We start from the raw sequence: 18,695 nt of genomic DNA, 5'->3' as shown, positions 1-18,695 counted from the left end.
ATTTTGGGGATTTAAAAAATTGAGATATATTTGACATACAGCATTGAGTACAGTTAAGGTGTACAGCATAGAGATTTGCTACATTTATGTTGCAATATGGTTGCCACTGTAGCGTTAGCTAACACCTCTATCCCATCACATAGTTATCATTTCTTCAAGTACTGGGAACAATTAAGATCTAGTCTCTTAGCAAGTTTAATGTTTATAATACGATTTTGTTGTCTATAATCACTATACTGTGTTAGGTCTCCAGGACTTATTTATCTGCTAGTTTTAAGTATCTACCCTTAAACAACATCCCTCCTGTTTCCTCTTTTGGGGATTTTTTTGGTTTTTTGGAGGGTACACGGGCCTCTCACTGTTGTGGCCTCTCCTGTTGCGGAGCACAGGCTCCGGACGCGCAGGCTCAGCGGCCATGGCTCACGGGCCCAGCCGCTCCGCGGCATGTGGGATCTTCCCGGACCAGGGCACGAACCTGTGTCCCCTGCATCAGCAGGCGGACTCTCAACCATTGCGCCACCAGGGAAGCCCTCTTTTGGGGATTTTTAAGCATACACAGACATAGACAGGAGAGTACAATCAACCCCAGGTGCCCATTACCAGCTTTGACAGTGATTGACTCCTGGCCAGTCTTGTGTCATTGATACGCTTTGCCCGCCTCCTGAGTTATTTTGGACCAAATCAGAGGAAGCTTTTGATGTGGTGCATTGACACTAACATCTTGAGTCTGTGTTTTCTGTTTCAGATAATTGCCTTTGATGAGTTAAGGACGGATTTTAAGAACCCCATCGACCAGTGCAACCCTGTTCATGCGGTAAGTGGTGGGTGCTGGTGGCCGGAAGGGTGGTGTCAGCCCAGGCCACCCAGGGCCTGTGTAGCAGGGCGAGGTCTCCATGAGTAGGATGAGTGAAGCGCAGGCTCGGCCCGGGCTGCACCTCCATGCCTGGCTCGGGGTGGTCCTTCCTGAGGCGGCTGAGGTCTCCATTTATCATGCAAAGTTAAGTATAGCAGTCCCACCACCCGGGTGGGAGAGGTCTGTGTGCTGTGGCTGCGGAGTCCTCAAGGCCCCATGTTAGTGGGTTTTGGCTATGCCCCCTTGAACAAGGAGAGAGGCTCAGGCTGGCCACCATGTTCGCAGGTGTAGGAGCATCACCATGGTTGTCCCCGCTCTGCACTTGGCCAGGTTTCTCCGAGGGAGGCTTGCAGGGGGCTTGATGTATGCAGCTACTCACCCCATATCCGTCACCCGGGAAACATTCATCTCGGGAGGCTCTGCAGGCCTGAGGTCAGCTTGCCTCCCCCTGGGGAACCTGATGCTGTCTGGTTGTCCGGTCCGGATTCAGCATGTGAGAGACCTCCTGCCCCGGCACCTGCTCTTCCCAGAGTTCTGCTGTGCCATCTGGCTTGTCAGGCCGTGCCTGCTGCCCTCCCACGTGCCCTGGAATGGATGCAGAAAGAGGCCTCGACGTGGGGAGAGGAGGGGGACCTCATGTCTGTTGAGTGGGGGTGGGTGTTGGCTGTCCGCCCCTCTACTCAGTGCAGCCCACATCCCAGAGCCAGGCACCAGCCCGCCTGTGGACAGAGCCTTTTCCAGACACTTTCCAGACCAGGACCACTGGGCCCAAAGGATGGAGCTCACGGTTCATGCGAGTCCGTCTCTCAGTCTAAGCTCGCTGGGCCTGCATTGAGTTGAACTTCCTTCCAGGCCCTGGTTTCCAGCGCTAAGGCACGCTTTGTTTGAATAATTCTGTTGATAGTTTGATAGTTTCAGTCAGAACTGATCCCAGAGCTCTTCCCCCACTGCCACTTGTGGTGCTTTTTCTTAAGGATCAATACCACGGCATATCGGTGAAGAGAAAAACAAAAATGTCCCATGGTTAGTGGCCAATTTTTCTAGTGTGTATATATATATATATATATATATATATATATATATATATATATGAAAAATATATATTAGTATGAATATTAACCTGGAAGGCTTATGACATCATTCTTTAGTGACAGGGACAAGAGGTCTGTTCTCCTTAACTGCAGGCCCCCTGAAGAGGGCTGTGCTCTTAGGGAGGTACCAAAAGACCAGGGGAGCAGGCTTTGGTGTCACCCTCTGTAAAGTACAGGGTTATTATTGGAGTTGTTTTTTTGAGTTTTTACTACATGCTAGGACCTATATATATGTAACCTATAATCCTCACAGCTCTGCTAGACAGGCATTATTTACCCAGTTTATAGACTCTTATCCGAGGACTCAAAGCTCATGAGCAGTGAAGTCAGGATTGGAACCCAAGTCTGCCTGTGTTCTTACCACCTACTCTACAGTGTGCCTTTATGAGCCTGATTTTATAATCCCTTTGGCATCAAATTCTTTGATTCTGTGAAAGAGAGCCTAACCCTGTCCAAGTCAACTGTGTGAAGTGGAATTTTGTGACAAGTTGGAAGAATCCCTAAGATCCACCTGAAAACTTACTATATCTTATGAAACTTGTCATCATTAAAATCCATTTTGTTTCCAACTGCCAGCCTCACCACCCCAGTGATAACTTGGCTCCTGCAGGCCTGAAAGCGTTGCACCTTGGGTCTCCTTTCTCTCTGGATGCTTTTGGGTTTGGCCCCAGCATCACACACTTGGCTCGTCAACATCAACCAGGTGCACAGAGCTGCCCTAGTCCAAGAGGGTGCTTCTGTTTGGAATGCCAGGGAGTCAAGAGCCCGCTTTCCTTCCTTCTGGTGGCTTGGGCTCAAGTTAGAAAGCGGCTCACTTAGAACACCCAGAGTTTCTTGTGTGATCTCAGGGTAAATACTAGTGAAGAAATAGTGCCCTGCCCCTCAATTCCGTCGTGCGAATTCAACACTGGGGTGCAGGAGGTTGGCAAAACCATGAGACAGGTTTGTGGAGCCCGTTTCCATCTCACCTTGGCAGCTTCCTTAGTTCAGGCAGAACAAAGAAAATTAGGACCCGTGTATGTCCCACTGGGAGCTTCTGTGCAAGGTCAGTGCAAGGAGAGAAACTGCACACAGTAGGTGCTCAAATAACTATTTGTTGATGAAAGAATGAATGACTGAAGGGTGAGGTTGCATAGCAGAGAAGCTGGATCTCAACTCTTTATTCCTATTATTAAAGCCACAGTTCTTCACAGATGTAGGAAACAAACTTATGGTTATCAGGGGAAGTGCGGGATGAATTGGGAGATTGGGATTGACATATACACACCACTATATATAAAATAGATAACTAATAAGGACCCACTGTATAGTATAGGGAACTCTACTCTGTACTCTGTAATGACCTATATGGGAAAAGAATCTTACAAAGAGTGGATATCTGTATATGTATAACTGATTCACTTTACTGTACACCGGAAACTAACACAACTTTGTAAATCAACTATACTCCAATAAAAATTAAAAAAAAATAAAGCCACACTTTTAATTAGTTAATGAATTAATTAAGGAGTCTGGGCCCCAAAGGCCAGACATCTCATGGATTGACTCAAGCCCTTAAGTAAAGGACTCTTGTCTGAGATTTTTGTTTAGATCCATAAAAACCCTAAATGGAAGTGTGTTAGACACATTTCCCCCAGTTTTTATGATGTTACTCCCTGGCGGGAACTTAAACGCTTTGGAAGCCTCATTTAACTCGTCTTTAAGCTCTTTGGGCCCCTGTAGATCCTCTGAAGCTGTAGATCTCAGGCTCAGGGGGCTTGACAAAGCTGCTTCACTGCTCGGTAACTCCAGCCCTGGATGGACTTGTGTCACAAACAATTGCTGGTTGGTGTGGTGCATTTCTAAATGAATGTGCATGAGGCCCACTGGCTCTTTGGATTTAAGCTCCAAATATTGTCGGACCCTCTGGGTGGACCCCTCTTCCGTGTGTTAGGAAGGGGAGGAATGTTTGTTTTTACTCCTAGTTTCTCATGTTAACCCTTTCCCCTTCCTTTTGCCAGCTGGGCATTTAATATCACTGTAATGAGAAATGCCCTTTAGAAGATCTGACTTGCTGGGGAAGGAGCTAGCGTGTGTCCTGAACCTCCCTCTTACATGCCTGTTATCTCACATCTTTTCCCACTGTTCTCCATTTGGGCAGCCTCAGTGCCCAGCTGTGTTTGTACTTGTGTGTGCACGCATGCACACACACGTGTGTTGAGGAGGATGTGGTCTGTCTTCCTAGCCATGTGGATGCTAATTTGTCCTGATGTGGGCTCTTTCCTCTGGGCTTAAAGGGTGCACAGGAATCACTATATTTATGATTTAATTAGGGAAATTGCAGTATCCCAGCCACCTGTCTTCTCCTGATCCACGAGGAATCTCATTATGATCACATCGACCGCAACCAAATTGCCTCAGTAATGAAGCACTGGGAGATGCCACAGCTGTGTTCAGAGTGGCTTCAGAAATCACAGAAGTCACTGCGGGAAAGGGGAGGCGGCACTTAGTGTGTTAGGCGAGCATCAGCACCTGTGCAGCCCCGGAGCATCTTCCTTTGGCAGCAAGCCAGACTCTGGAGATAGACTTGGGCATCTTGAAAAGTCTTAGCCCGGGGACACTGCTGGTGTCTAATTGAGTGGGAAGATTGCTTCTCTAAATACAGCCACTTTAGAAAAATAAAACCAATGGGCAGAGAACTTCCCCACCTCACACACTAATCAGGCACACATGCTCTTCGTGGCTTGAATGGGAAGCCCTCCCGGGAACCCGACCGCAGGCTTTGGATTCATGAGCATGTGGTGCCCGTTCTGCAGTTTGACTGTCTTATAGGGACACAGAGGCTGCAGGAAAAAGTACAGAAACCTGTGCTGGGCTGAGAGGGAAGCTGAGCCCATGCTGTTTGCTGGGAAAGTTCAGTTAAGAGCAAATAACTATGACAAGGTAGATGGAGAAAAGCTCAAAGCTCTTTTTTTCTTTCAATTTTATTGAAATATAACTGACATATAGCAGTGTATTTAGTTTAAGCTGTATAGCATAATGACTTGACTTACATATATTGCTTAATTGCTTAATTGGTTAACATCCATCATTTCACACAGATACAAAAGAAAAAAGAAAAAAAGTGATGCAAATTTAGGGATTTATTCACTTAGCAGCTTTCAAATATGCCACACAGCAGTGTTAGCTATAGTCATCACGTTGTACATTACATCCCCAGGAATTACATCTTATGACTGGAAGATTGTACCTTTTGATCACCTTTATCCAATTCCCTCTCCAGCTCTGATTACCACAAATATGAGTTGGTTTTGTTGTTCTTGTTTTATTTTGTTTTGAGATTCCACAGGTAAGTGAGATCATACAGTATTTGTCTTTCTCTGACTTATTTCACTTAACACAGTGCCCTTGAGGTCCATCCATGTTGTTGCAAAAGGCAAGATTTACTTCTTTCTTATGGCTGAATAATATTCCATTATATATGTGTATACCACAACTGCTTTATCCATTCATTTGTCAATGGACACCTAGGTTTTTCCATGCCTTGGCTATTGTAAAAACTGCTGTTATGAACATGGGGGTGTAGATATCTCTTCAACAGAGTGATTTTGTTTCCTTTGAATATATCCGGAAGTGGAATGATGGATCGTGTGGTACTTCTATTTTTAACTTTTTGAGGAACCTCCATACTGTTTTCCACAGTGGCTGTATCAGTTCACATCCCCACCAACAGTGCACCAGGGTTCCCTTTTTTCCCACAGCCTCATCAGCACTTGTTACCTCTTTTCTTTTTGAGGCTAGTCATTTTAACAGGTGTGAGGTGATATCTCATTGTGGTTTTAATTTGCATTTCCCTGGTGATTAGTGATATTGAGCACCTTTTCATGTACCTGGGGGCCATCTGTATGTCTTCTTTGGAAGAATGCCTATTTTCCTCTGCCCATTTTTAATTGGATCATTTGGTTTTTTGCTGTTGAGTTGTATGAGCAGAAACTCTTGTTAGGGAAAGCCACTTTAGTGGGAGCATGGAGGTCATGACTGGGAGGGATCTGTGGTGGGTTCTGCCTCCTCTACTAGGGGCTGAATGTGGGGCTTCTCATGTTCTTTCAGCAGAAAATCTAACCTCCCCTCTCTTTTCTTTCTCATGCATCCTGATAGAGGGAACGGCTGAGGAACATCGAGCGCATCTGCTTCCTTCTACGAAAGGTCAGTGCAAGCACCCGGTAATGGAATTTGGATGGTCACATGGTCACAGTGGTCACACAGTGAGAGGGGCTGGTGAGGCTCAGTGCCTGCTGCGGTCCTGTCTCCCCACAGAGGCAAATGGTGGGTGGGGGGAGGAGGTGGGAGCACGTGATCACTTCTTTGGAAACCTCCAGAGACAGGAGGAGCTAATTAAAAGGGATGGCCATCAATCAGTGTCAGGACAGCACTGGATATTCGCAAGTGCCCTCTGGTTGGATTTAGAGGTTCTTTATCTTTGCATGATGATGGATGGCATTTACAGCTGATGTTGCCTCACAGCCTTTGTTCCTGTCTGATGCGGGGCTCAGAAACGCTCCCACCTTGGCTCAGCCAAGTTTTTAACTGATTGTTGGGTTTCCTTTGAGGTTTCAACCTGCCACTCAGCTTTGCAGTTTGATTGACAGCATCATCAGGAGTGTCGGAGGGGTGGGAAGGGAGATGTTATTAAAGCGGGAGCCAAGCATTTAGAGAGTTGCTCTGAATGGATGGGCAGTAGGTCACAGCTGCCCTCAATGCATTCAGGAAGCACACGTGTGCACGCATATTCACGTGTGCATGTGCAGCTCAAGTTTAGTATTTAGCAGGACTCTGTGACGTAGCTGGGGTACCCCTGTGGCAGAGAGACCAGTCTGCCATGCTCCGGTAAGGAAAGCGAGTACTTTTTTGCAGCAAAGTGTGGAGAACAGCAACTTGCATGTAAAACTAACAGTATCCATTGCCTGGAGCCAAAGGACATCCCCGATCTCTGTTCAGAGCAGATGCGCTACAGGCCATAGGAAAGCCACCTGTCAACCAAAAGAAGTTTTTGAGCCTTATGTGAATAGGAGAGAAACCAAATGCCATGCCAAAAATTGATGGAAGGGAAACAATTTTGCAAGCTTTTGAAATCTTCTCTATATTTCAATTAATGGTACCTTTCCTTGGGAGAGAGAGCTTAATCAAGAAGTCAATTATTTTTCTAGCTAATTACTTGTCCTTTAATGTTTTCCAAGAGACTCAGTATGTCATAGTTCCACATCTGTGTCACAGTGGGGAAGTAAGCTCAGATAATGAAAGTACTAGTGATCTGAGGAATAAAAAGTGATTAAGAAAATAGCGTATGACATTTGGTATTAAGGGTACTTCATGAATTTGTAAATTATTTTTCCAGATAATGTCTCGGACACCAATAACCTTCCAGCTGTCACTTCCCTAGACTCTAGTTTGTTCTTTAAGACTGACACCCAAGTGTCTTTCACACTGCAAATTGCCCTTTTTTCCCCATCTTGAATGTACCATCCTGAAAGCTCTGGCAGAGCAATAACCTGCATCCATCACATTGAGCTTTGCTCATTTTTCTGTGTTGCTTGACACCTGACTCTAGCCAGACAGCAGGCAATGGCCTGTGGCTGCCTCTGCCGAGGTCCTACTTTACAGTCCTGTGCTACACGGTAAATCCTGTTACTTAACCTATTTTGTGTAGGGGAGTTTGTATCTGCTAATCCCATGGTCCTCATTTGTCCTTCCCCTCCCCCCTCTCCCCTTTGGAAACCATATGTCTATTTTCTATGTCTGTGAGTCTGTTTCTTCTGTTTTGTATATAGATTCATTTGTCTTATTTTTTAGACTCCACATAGAAGTGATTTCATTTAGTATTTCTTTGTCTGACTTACTCAACTAAGCATAATATTCTCCAGGTCCATCCATGTTGCTGCAAATGGCAATATTTCATTCCTCTTTTATGGCTGAGTCATATTCCATTGTATATATACATACCACATCTTCTTTGTCCATTCATCTGTTGATGGACAATTAGGTTGCTTTCGTGTCTTGGCTACTGTAAATAGTGCTCCAACTAACATTGGGGTGCATGTGTCTTGTGGAATTATAGTTTTGTCCGGGTATATGCCCAGGACTGGGATTGCTGGATCATATGGTAGCTCTATTTTTAGTGTTTTAAGGAACCTCCACACCGTTCTCCATAGTGGCTGCACCAATTTACATTCCCACCAACAGTGCAAGAGGGTTCCCTTTTCTCCACACCCTCTCCAACATTTACTGTTTGTAGACTTTCTGATGATGGCCATTCTGACAGGTGTGAGGTAATACCTCATTGTAGTTTTGATTTGCATTTCTCCAGTGACGCTGAGCATACTGTCATGTGCCTATTGGCCTTTTATGTCTTCTCTTTGGAGAAATGTCTGTTTAGGTCTTCTGCCCATTTTTTGGTTGGGTTTTTTTTTTTTTTTTTTTTTTGATATTGAGTTGTATGAGCTGTTTGTATATTTTGGAGATTAACTCCCTGTTAGTTGCATCGTTTGCACATATTTCCTCGCATTCCATAGGTTGTCTTTTTGTTTTGTTGATGGTTTCCTTTGCTGTGCAAAAGCTTTTAAGTTTGATTAGGTCCCATAATAGTCTTTTCATTTCTTCATTTCAGCAGTGTCCATGACATAGCACAAAAACTTATATTTTACCACGTGTACTCCTTACATCATATTTGTATTTTAAAATCAAATTTAACTCTTTATTGTATTCATTACGGCACAGAAGGTCTGTAGCCTACAGTTTCCATCCCATTCCTTTCCTCTGTCTTTATGCCCTCTACCCTCTTTGTAGTCTGTATTTTAACCTTACAAATAAGTTCTCAAGCCAGTTCTGGTTCCTTGCACTGGAAAAGTGCTGCAGGGTGGTGGTGACGTATACAGGCTTCTGCTGCTTCCTGCCTGTGCCCCGATTATCTGTGTAACCCTCAGTGTGACTCTGAAGTGGGGGTGATAAGTACAGCACCCTCCTCGTGGAGTTGTGAGAATTAAATGAGATAATACATGTGCATCTAGCTCATCAATGCTCGGCACGTACTAAACGTTATTGTTATTATTATATGACACTTAGCTGATACCTAAAACTTCCTGTAACATACCCAAGCACACCCGTGGTGCTGAAGGAAGCTGAGGTAATCCTCGGCTGGCGGCAGCCCCCTTAGCACCTCCTCCCATTTTCTTGGGTAACTGTCATTTGACGTTTGAGCAGAGTCACAGGGCAGGAAGGCCTGGGCCTCCTCTCTCCTGGCTCATTTTGAATGGGCTTCTGAGTTCAGATTCCCAAGCTGTGAGCACGTGCTGGGGGCGGTGGAGAGGGTTGATGGACTTCGTTAGCATCACCACCTTCTGGGAACTGTACCTTCCAAGAAATTTCTTGGAGCTCATCTCCTAAACACCCCAGAATGTGATGCATCTCAGCAGCTGATTGTTGTTAAACCACCTCCTCAGCTTTCTCGGGAGAAAGGAAGGGATTTTCAAAGTGGATCCATTTTTAGCTCTATAATTATCAGAAAATGTGTTCTTTGGGTGATTGTCTGAACTGCAGGATTCTTGTGTCGATTTGTGCTTATGATTCATTTTTTCATGGCGAGAGCCACTTGCCTCTTGCGCTGTGCTCCCCACTGGGCATGCTGTCACTCTGAGGGTCACTGTCAAGTGCGGGTTTGGGAGCGTGGAGAGCGTGGAGAGCAGACGTTGGTTAGATGGCTGCCCTCGGGCACGCGAAAGGTCCTTGTCCGGAGGACACTGTCTAGGGGCCTTCTGTTGCGTCTCCAAGTTCAGGCAATGGTTAGAGGAAGTGAACTTAAGTGAGAGCCGCAGATTGGCATGAGAATAAAGAGAAACTTTCTTCATAAGCAGCTGTCCTCTAACCTTGAGTTTGGTCGTCCTGGGGGCTAAGAAATGTTCACCTCCCTTAGGCAGAGTTAGACAGCCTGACGTCTACCATGGTTTTGAGTTAGACAGAGCCCTCCTGAGAGGGGCGACTTAGTTGCATAGTTTGGGATGTCCCTTTGGTTTGACAAATCTATGATTCTCCATTTCACCCCCTGATTTCCCCGAGAGTGTGTCCAGTCTCACTGCAGGTTTTCTGACAGTGGTGGATGTAAAAAGGTCTAGTGTGTGGATAATTTTCTCTCTCTTCATTGACCAGTTGCAGTGGGACAAGAAAGAGGACGATGAGTGGGTTGGGGGTGAGGGTGAGGGTGACGGTGTTGAGTCCCTTGGGGAGGTATAACCAGTTTGGCGGTGGGGGGGGGGGCAGGTACTCCAAGTTTAATTCTGGAGAGAACAAGGCAGTGGTAAGGCCATGAGTGTAATCACTGATGGCCACCAATGCCCCTCCCCGTTTCATGCTTATCAGAACCACACGTCTATCTTAGGGGAGGCATCACGGTGTGAAGTGAAGCTGAATGGCGTGAACCTGGTTCCACTGCAGAAATTCCACGATGTGCTTCTGAAAGCAGGGGCTGGGGGAGCTGGGGAATGGATATGACACTTCTGTAGTGTAAAGTCAGTTTGTTAAGTAGGAAGATTGCATTATTGTTCCCAATTCTTCACCCTCCCCCGTATCCAGGACTGGCTATGTAATTTGCAGGGCCCAGTAAAAAGTGAAAATGTGGGGCTCCGTGATGAAAAGTTATTAGGAATCTTACGAAGCTGACAGCAGAGGATTCAGCCAAAGGTGGGACCCTTCTGAGCGTGGGACCCAGGTGCATCTGCACGGGTGACATGTCCCTGAAGCCGGCCCTGCCTGTACTCATGACCTTTGCATATGATTTTGCAGTTCCTCCTGAGAGAAGCAGAGTATATTTCCCCTCCCTGCTGATGGAGGGCTCTGCCATGTGACAGGATGTGTCCACTGGAATGTGGCTGGGCTTGTGTGTACTAAGGCCTTAAGAGTTACTGGGTGTTTCTGCTCCTTTTCTTGCACTTCTGACATCATCAAGGCCAGCCCTCTGGTGCAAGGAGCATGAGAGGCAGGGGATACAGACCTGAGCCCACCTATAGCTCAGAGCCAAGCGCACTAGATCAGGTGACCCCCAGTCAACCTCTAGATGCATGAGCAAGTATAAATGATTATTGTTTTAGGGCACCGAATTTTGGAGTGATTTGTTATGCAGCATTATTATGGCAATAGCTAACTGATACTATAAGCATCTGCCACTTTTATAAGGGGGAAAATCTTTTTTTTTTGTAAAGAGATTTTATTCTGTGCCAGAGATCAGCCATTTGCTGACTCTACAAATTTATAAAATAGACAGTTTCAAAGTCTGTTCCAATTTCTTTGACCTAGGAGGAAGCTACTAAATACATTTATGTACCAGAACCTAGAGAAAGACTCATGTCACTTTGGAGCACACAATTTGTCATGCATTAACTGCTTGGGCGAATGCTGACAACAGTGCCTTTTCTCTAATTACTGGCACCCCCTGCCACAAGGGATTGGCTTGATTTCTGGTCTTTTTAGCCGTTAACACAGTTCTTCCTGCAGGGCTCTGGAGGGAATGGTCTGTTTTCATGGAGAGACATAATACAGGGAAAAGGGACACAGAAACTCAGAGGCAGTTGTGTGGAATGCCTTTGAGAGGCCATCCTTGACTCAGAAGTTTTCCAGATCAGAATTCTCTGTGGCTTGGGGAATGTCTAAGGCTGCTTACTTTTCCTGAGTGACTACTGTATGCCTTTGAAAGGATTAACTCTTTTAATCCTCACAACATTTCTATGATGTAGTCATGATTAATAGCCCCACTTAAAAGATGAGGAAATCAAGGTGTAGAGAGGTTAAGTATATATCCCGGAGTGTCATATTTCATAAGCTGGTAGAGCTGGGATTTGAAGGCAAGTCTGTTTGAACAGAGTCCACATTTTCAATCACCACATGAAAGGGGAAATTGTTGGTTCGCTTTGAAACATGCTCCTTAAGGACCACTACTACAGCAATATTGCTCAGCTTTTTAGAGGGAAGATACAAATACCAAAGCTACAGAGGGCTTCCGGGACCGTATAATATGCTTGGCTCACCGTCATGGGGCCAAGTGGATTCCTTTAAGGCTCTTTTCTAATTCTATTTAATTTCTTGGTGGGATCGGTCACCCCTAGAGGGAATGTTTGAAGAAAAGTAAAAATATCCTGGAATAAAACTTGCATAGTTCAGAAACCATGTCTCACGTATAATTTATTTACAGATGCTTTCTGTGGCAAACTCCTTGTTAGTCAGAGGGAAAGATGGGACATTTTACTCGCTGTGTAAATAGTGTTGCTGTCACGGGGTTGCTGAACCAGAAGCCAGAGGAGGAGCCCTGTCCTCGCTTCCCTCCACTCCCAAGGCTGCAGCAGGAGAAGCCGAGGACTTCACAACAGCTGCCTTACGTATGGGCTCTGGCTTCTCACTCGAATCTGGGGAGCTGGTTGGCCCTATCCTTATTAGTTCTCCATTGCCATGATATTAGCAACTCAGGACAACTACGATTTATATTTCTCATGAGTCCATGGGTCATCTGGTGGTTCCACTGATCTTGGCTGGGCTTATAGGGAGCAGGCGGTGTTCTTCTGGTCTTGGCTGGGGCTCATTCATATATCTGGCAGGCAGCAGACTGTAAGCTAATCTAGGATGGCCTCAGCTGGGATGGGCCATTTCATTCTCCAAAGACTAATCTAGACTTGTTCTCATGGTGTCATAGAGAAGCAAGAGAAGAAGTGGAAATATACAAGCACTTTTTCAAGCTTTGGTTTGCATCAGATCTATTAGTGTCCTATTATTGGCCGAAGTGAGTCACATGGCCAAGCCCAGGGTCACAGTGGGAGGGACTACAGAGTTACAGGGCAAAGAGTGTGGATACAGGGAGGCCCATTAATTGGTACCATGAATGCCATCAATCTACCATATATTTGTAGGAAAGGGATGAGTTTTCACCTTACTCCTGTTACAATGGGGATGAGATAGCAGATGCTAGTGAGGATGTGAAGAAAAGGGATTCCTTGTGAACTGTTGGTGGGATTGTAAATTGGTACAGCCCACTGTGAAAAACAGTATGGAGGTTCTTCAAAAAGTTAAATATAGAACTTCCATGTGATTCAGAAATTCCACTTCTGGGTATATATCCAAAGGAAATAAAAACACTATGTTGAAGTGATGACCTGCACCCCCATATTCATAGCAGTTTGTTTTTTTTTTTACAATAGCAAAGACACGGAAACAACCTAAGTGTCCACTGACAGATGAATGGCTAAAGCACTTGTGATATATATATATTTCAGACATAAAAAGGAAGGAAATCCTGCCATTTGTGACAACATGGCATTGTGCTAAGTGAAATGAGTCAGACAAAAAACAAAATGCTGTATGATCTCACTTATGTGTGGAATCTAAAAATAAAATAATAAGAATAACAAAACAAACTCATAAAAAAGAGATCAGATTTTTGGTTATCAGAGGGGGACAGGGAATTTGAAGAAGGTGATCAGAAGGTACAAACTTCCAGTTTATAAGATGATTAAGCACTAGGGCTGTAATATACAGCATGATGACTGCAGTTCACTGGTATATGCTATATTTGAAAGTTAGGAAAGTAAATCCTAAGAGTTCTCATCACAAGGAAGAAAACATTTTTCTTCTTCTTTTGTATCTTTATGAAATGATGGATGTTAACTAAACTTATTGTGGTAATCATTTCACAGTTTATGTAAGTCAAATCATTATGCTATATGCCTTAAACTTACACAGTGCTGTATGTCAATTATATATCAATGAAACTGGGGGAAAAAGGCTCAGAGGTTGGAAATTCTGCAGATTTTCTCTAGGATGGTAACATAGACTCTTAGATGTGTGGGTCTACACCTCTTTGGTGGTACTTGCAACACTGCATCATTGTCTCTTTGGAAGCCTGCCTCTCCCATTAGTTTGTGAGTTCCACGAAGGAGGAACCCAATGTCTTATTCATCTTTGAAGTCCCAGCACATAGTGGGACATAAGGTTGATGTTCACTATATGATTAGGAGATGAAATGCTAGAACTGGAACAGACCTTGGAGGTCATCTAGCCAGATCCCTCCTTTTCAGAGGGGAAATTGACACCAGGGTGCTAATGGTGAGGTGATGCCAGAACCAGTGTGTCCTGGGCTGCTTGTGCAGCTCGGCCACAGTGTCCTTCTCAGAGACTGGGGTCACTGAAGCTGAACAGAGTGAACAGAGCTCGACTCAACAGCAAGCTCTCTGGAGACAGGGACCATCCCTTCCTTTTTCACTAGTGTGTCTATAGGACCAAGCGCGGTGTCTTTCAATGAGTAACATTTCCCCCATCCCTACCCCCTATCAGTGGCCATTTCACAGTGAGTAGCATTTACTATGCATGAATTCTGTCTTTCCTCCCTGGGTACTGATCTCAGAGGGACAGCAGTAAGCGGTCTTGAAGAGACATCTTAGTTTCCTGCCCAGGAATTGAACCTGGGTAGCCTGGGTGAAAACCAGGAATCCTAGCTGCTAGTCAACCAGGGGCTAGAGGCTAGAAGCAAAGTTCCCTGGCTCTTGCCCCGTTTGAAAGCAGAAATGTTTCAAGGAGGCAAAAACTGCAAAAACAGGTACAAAATTTATTATTAGAGACACAGCACAGTAAGTGGGAGAGCGCACAGAGAAGGTTTGTTTATTTAATACAGGAGCAAGGCAGAAATACACACCTGGAGAGGAGGACTTTGGGCGCCCTCTCTAATGAGAGGTGATTTAAATCACTTATGTAGGACAGTCCTTCTGGGTCTTTGTTTACCTTTGGCCAATTATCTCATTTCTTTTCCCACATCTGACCTGTCCTAAGACCCTCCCCAACATGGGTGCGCAACTTTTTGCTAAGGTGGATTCCACCGCAGAGGCCTGTAGGGATATGTCCACACTTATTATGGGGTGGTGCCTCTTCCCTTTTTCTCTTCCCCAAGGAGCCTTCCTGCGCATGTGCAGACAGGGAAGTTTTCCTTGACCTCAGGAGTGGTCATCTTACCTCTTTACTCCAGCAGAGCTCAGCTTCTGCCACCAGCTTTGTCTTTGGAGTGTCTGGAGAAAACAAAGCTTCAATTTTACCCCGCTTAACAAACACCAGCAGTCCAGCCCAGGGGTCCATCTATCTCCTACCTCAGTACAACCCCACGCCAAGTTGGCATCCGATAGGCCTGGGAATAAGGCTGCACATCTTTATATTGTGGAGTTCCAGGCAAAAATTGTGAAAAAGATCGACAGAGAAAGACCAAGCATCGTATGACATCCCTTTCATAGAGAATCTTTAAGAAATGATACAAATGAACTTATTTATAAAACAGAAACAGACTCACAGACATACAGAGTGAACTTATGGTTACCGGGGGGAAGAGGGGAACAGATTGGGAGTTTGGAATTGATATGTACACACTGCTATATTTAAAATAGTTAACCAGGACTTCCCTGGTGGCACAGTGATTAAGAATCCACCTGCCAATGCAGGGGACACAGGTTCAATCCCTGGTCCGAGAAGATCCCACATCTTCCCGGACCAGGAAGGCAACTAAGCCCATGTGCCACAACTACTGAACCACGAGCCAGAACTACTGAGCCCGCATGCCCCAACTACTGAAGCCTGTGCACCTAGAGCCCGTATTCCGCAACAAGAGAAGCCACTGCAATGAGAAGCCCGCACACTGCAACGAAGAGAAGCCCCCACTCACCGCAGCTAGAGAAAGCCCATGTGCAGCAACGAAAACCCAACACAGCCAAAAGTAAACAAATATATAAATAAATTTTTTTAAAGGTGCTTTAAAAAATAACTAAATAAAATAAAATAGATAACAAACAAGGACCAACTGTATAGCACAGGGAACTCTGCTCAATATTCTGTACTAACCTAAATGGGAAAAGAATTTGAAAAAGAATAGATACATGTATATGTAAAACTGAATCACTTTGCTGTACACCTGAAACTAGCACAACATTGTAACATAACTGTACTCCAATATAAAATAAAAATTTAAAAAGAAACAAAATAAGCAGTTCTCTAGTGCAAAGTGGTCTCTTTTAGGTGGATTCATGGGGGGCAGGCCCTGCTTGGGCAATATTATCATCTGCAGTAGAATTCCAAGTGTGAGGAGAGTTCCATAAACATTTCTCCGGTGAATACTCTACATATCCTCCTGTCATGACAACTATACAGAAATCTTAGTTCCTTCCCATCATAAGAGTTGGTCTCATTAGTACTGTAAGTATTCAAGGACTTTATTTTCATAATTCTGACTATCTGTGAGCAGCTCTGAAGGTCAGCCACATGTAGTAATCTGCAGTAAATCGGCATCATGAATTTGAACCCTGCATGTTTTGAGGCTAGTAGCATGAATGAGCCTCGTCAGCTGCCTAGCACCCTCATCTTAACATGCTTGGTTGTTCTCCACTCATTATTGTACACCCAGGAATTCTCATCAATAGCTCAGAGAGAGCACTTAGAATTTACTGTGAAACTTTGCTGCCTTTATTGTGAAAAATCATATGCTAGGATAGTGTCAGGAAGTGGCAAACGGTAGAGTTCACTGTTCTGTTGTGTTTGTCATTAGTGGCACTGGTGGTTTCTAATCGTTATGCATCTCAAAATCCCCCATGGAGATTTTCCATCATACATCTGCTTAAGAACCACTTCCAGAAATTCTGCTCTAGTAGGGAGGGTCCAATATTTAGAAAATGCCCATATGTGCTTCTCATGGGTGGCCAAGGTGGGAGAACACTGTGGGAAATATTTGGTGAGCTGGGTGGTTGGTGAATGTGCTGGTGATTCATAAGCAGCTCCCCAAAAGACTCCCCAGGATCTGGAGAATTGAGTCTGCTGAGGGAGAGGGGAAAGGGAGACTCTGCCTCACATCACATCTGGACAGGTTATTAAAAATACAGATTCATGGGACTTCCCTGGTGGCGCAGTGGTTAAGAATCTGCCTGCCAATGCAGGGGACACGGGTTTGAGCCCTGGTCCGGGAAGATCCCGCATGCCATGGAGCAACTAAGTCCATGCGCCACAACTACTGAGCCTGTGCTCTAGAGCCCGTGAACCACAACTACTGAGCCCACTGGCCACAACTACTGAAGCCCGTGTGCCTAGAGCCTGAGCTCTGCAAAAAGAGAAGCCACCACAATGAGAAGCCCACACACCACAACGAAGAGTAGCCCCCGCTCGCTGCAACTAGAGAAAGCCCATGCGCAGCAACGAAGACCCAATGCAGACAAAAATAAATAAATAAATAAATTTGTTAAAAAAACAAACAAAACAACCAACTTTAAAAAAAAAATACAGATTCATGAATGCCCACCCCCTGTGATGCTTAATTTTATATGTCAGATTGGCTCGGCCACGGTGCCCAGGTATGTGGTTGGACATTATTCTAGATGTTTCTTTGAGGGTGTTTTTTGGATGCGATTAAATTGGTGGACTTTGAATAAAGCAGATTACCCTCCATAAGGTGGGTGGGCCTCATCCAATCAGTTGAAGGCCTCAATGGAACAAAGACTGACCTCCCAAATAAGAGGGAATTCTGCAGGAAATGGCCTTCAGACTTCCAACTGCAAGGCTGGCTCTTCCTGGATCTCCAGCCTGTTAGCCCCCCTGCAAAATTTGGCCTTCCAAACCACTACAATTGCCTGAGCTGATTCCTTAAAATCTCTCTCTCTATATCTCTCTCTCTATATATATGTCTATATCTCTGTGTATCTATACACACACACATACATGCATCCTGTTCATTCTGTTTCTCTGGAAAATCCTAACATATCCCCGTCAATCCTGGGAAGTTCAGGTTCAGTAGGTCTGTGGAGGGGCCCTGGGCCTGCTGTGTAACTGAATCTCCTGTGAGTTGGATAAAATGATCTGCCTTCACCAAATGGTAAATATTTGCTCCAGGTCACTCAGCTCATGGGTCTGGTTCCAGAGCCCGTGCTTACTCCCCTTCTCTCTTGCTGCTTCCGTCCACAGGAGCTGGTAACTTTGCACACCTTTTGTAGAGCTTCTGTTGACCCTAGCAGTCAGTCTCTGCAGGCCGCTAACCAAGAGAGTGACGACAGTCAGTTTCCCCTGTAGTCTTCACAGACTGTGTGGGCCAGAAGAAGGAGGCTGGTTAACTTAACCGCGTTCATCGGCAAAGCAGATTCTCACAGCAGGACCTAAGCAGATTTATGGACTCTCAGTAGTTTTACTATGAGCAATCACCAAGTCATTGACCGTTCTGACAGAAATCGTTTGCTTTTCTGTCACACCTTTTTCCTCTCCTTAATATACAAAGGAACTCCAGGTATTTTAGGACGTGATGGAGGCAGGAAAGCGTATTGGGATATGGGTTCCACTGTGAGTAAAAGATACAAGGGAGCCTGCACTGTCTGCGGGGGAGCCCGTCCAGGCTGAGGGTGGGATGGGAGGGGGACCCTGCCTGCCAGGGTTGTCTGGGGACCCAGGCTCCTCCTGCCCTCAGAGCTCTGCCATCATTAGGGCGTTTTCTTGTCCATGTGGTCCGTGAGGGCATCACACCATGATGTCCTTTCAAGCAGCAGGATGGAGGGGGAAGAGGAAAAGGGCCGCTTCCGTGAAGGATGTGACCCAGAAGCTGCACACATCACTTCCGCTTAACTCATCAGCCAGATCGTAGGCAAATGGCCACATCTGGTCTTTTGCGGGGGGGGTCTCTATGCTCAGCTCCAGATTGAGGATTTTATTCCATAGAGAATGGGGGGTGGACGCTG

At 45.3% G+C, this 18,695-nt stretch overlaps 1 protein-coding gene across 1 annotated transcript in view; it reads left to right on the top strand.

Moving 5' to 3' along the window:
- Positions 1-18,695, top strand: part of CNIH3 (cornichon family AMPA receptor auxiliary protein 3) — a 122,672-nt gene that overhangs the window by 50,042 nt on the left and 53,935 nt on the right. The window contains exons 2-3 of the mRNA XM_007454475.1: positions 746-814; positions 6,082-6,129. Of these exons, the coding sequence (XP_007454537.1) occupies positions 746-814; positions 6,082-6,129 (117 nt within the window). The remainder of the gene's footprint in view (positions 1-745; positions 815-6,081; positions 6,130-18,695) is intronic.

Source organism: Lipotes vexillifer, unplaced genomic scaffold, assembly GCF_000442215.2.
Source record: "Lipotes vexillifer unplaced genomic scaffold, Lipotes_vexillifer_v1.1 scaffold634, whole genome shotgun sequence".
Classification (NCBI taxonomy): Eukaryota; Metazoa; Chordata; class Mammalia; order Artiodactyla; family Lipotidae; genus Lipotes; species Lipotes vexillifer.
Note: the sequence above shows the minus strand (reverse complement) of the source record. Positions and strands in the feature narration are given on the sequence as shown.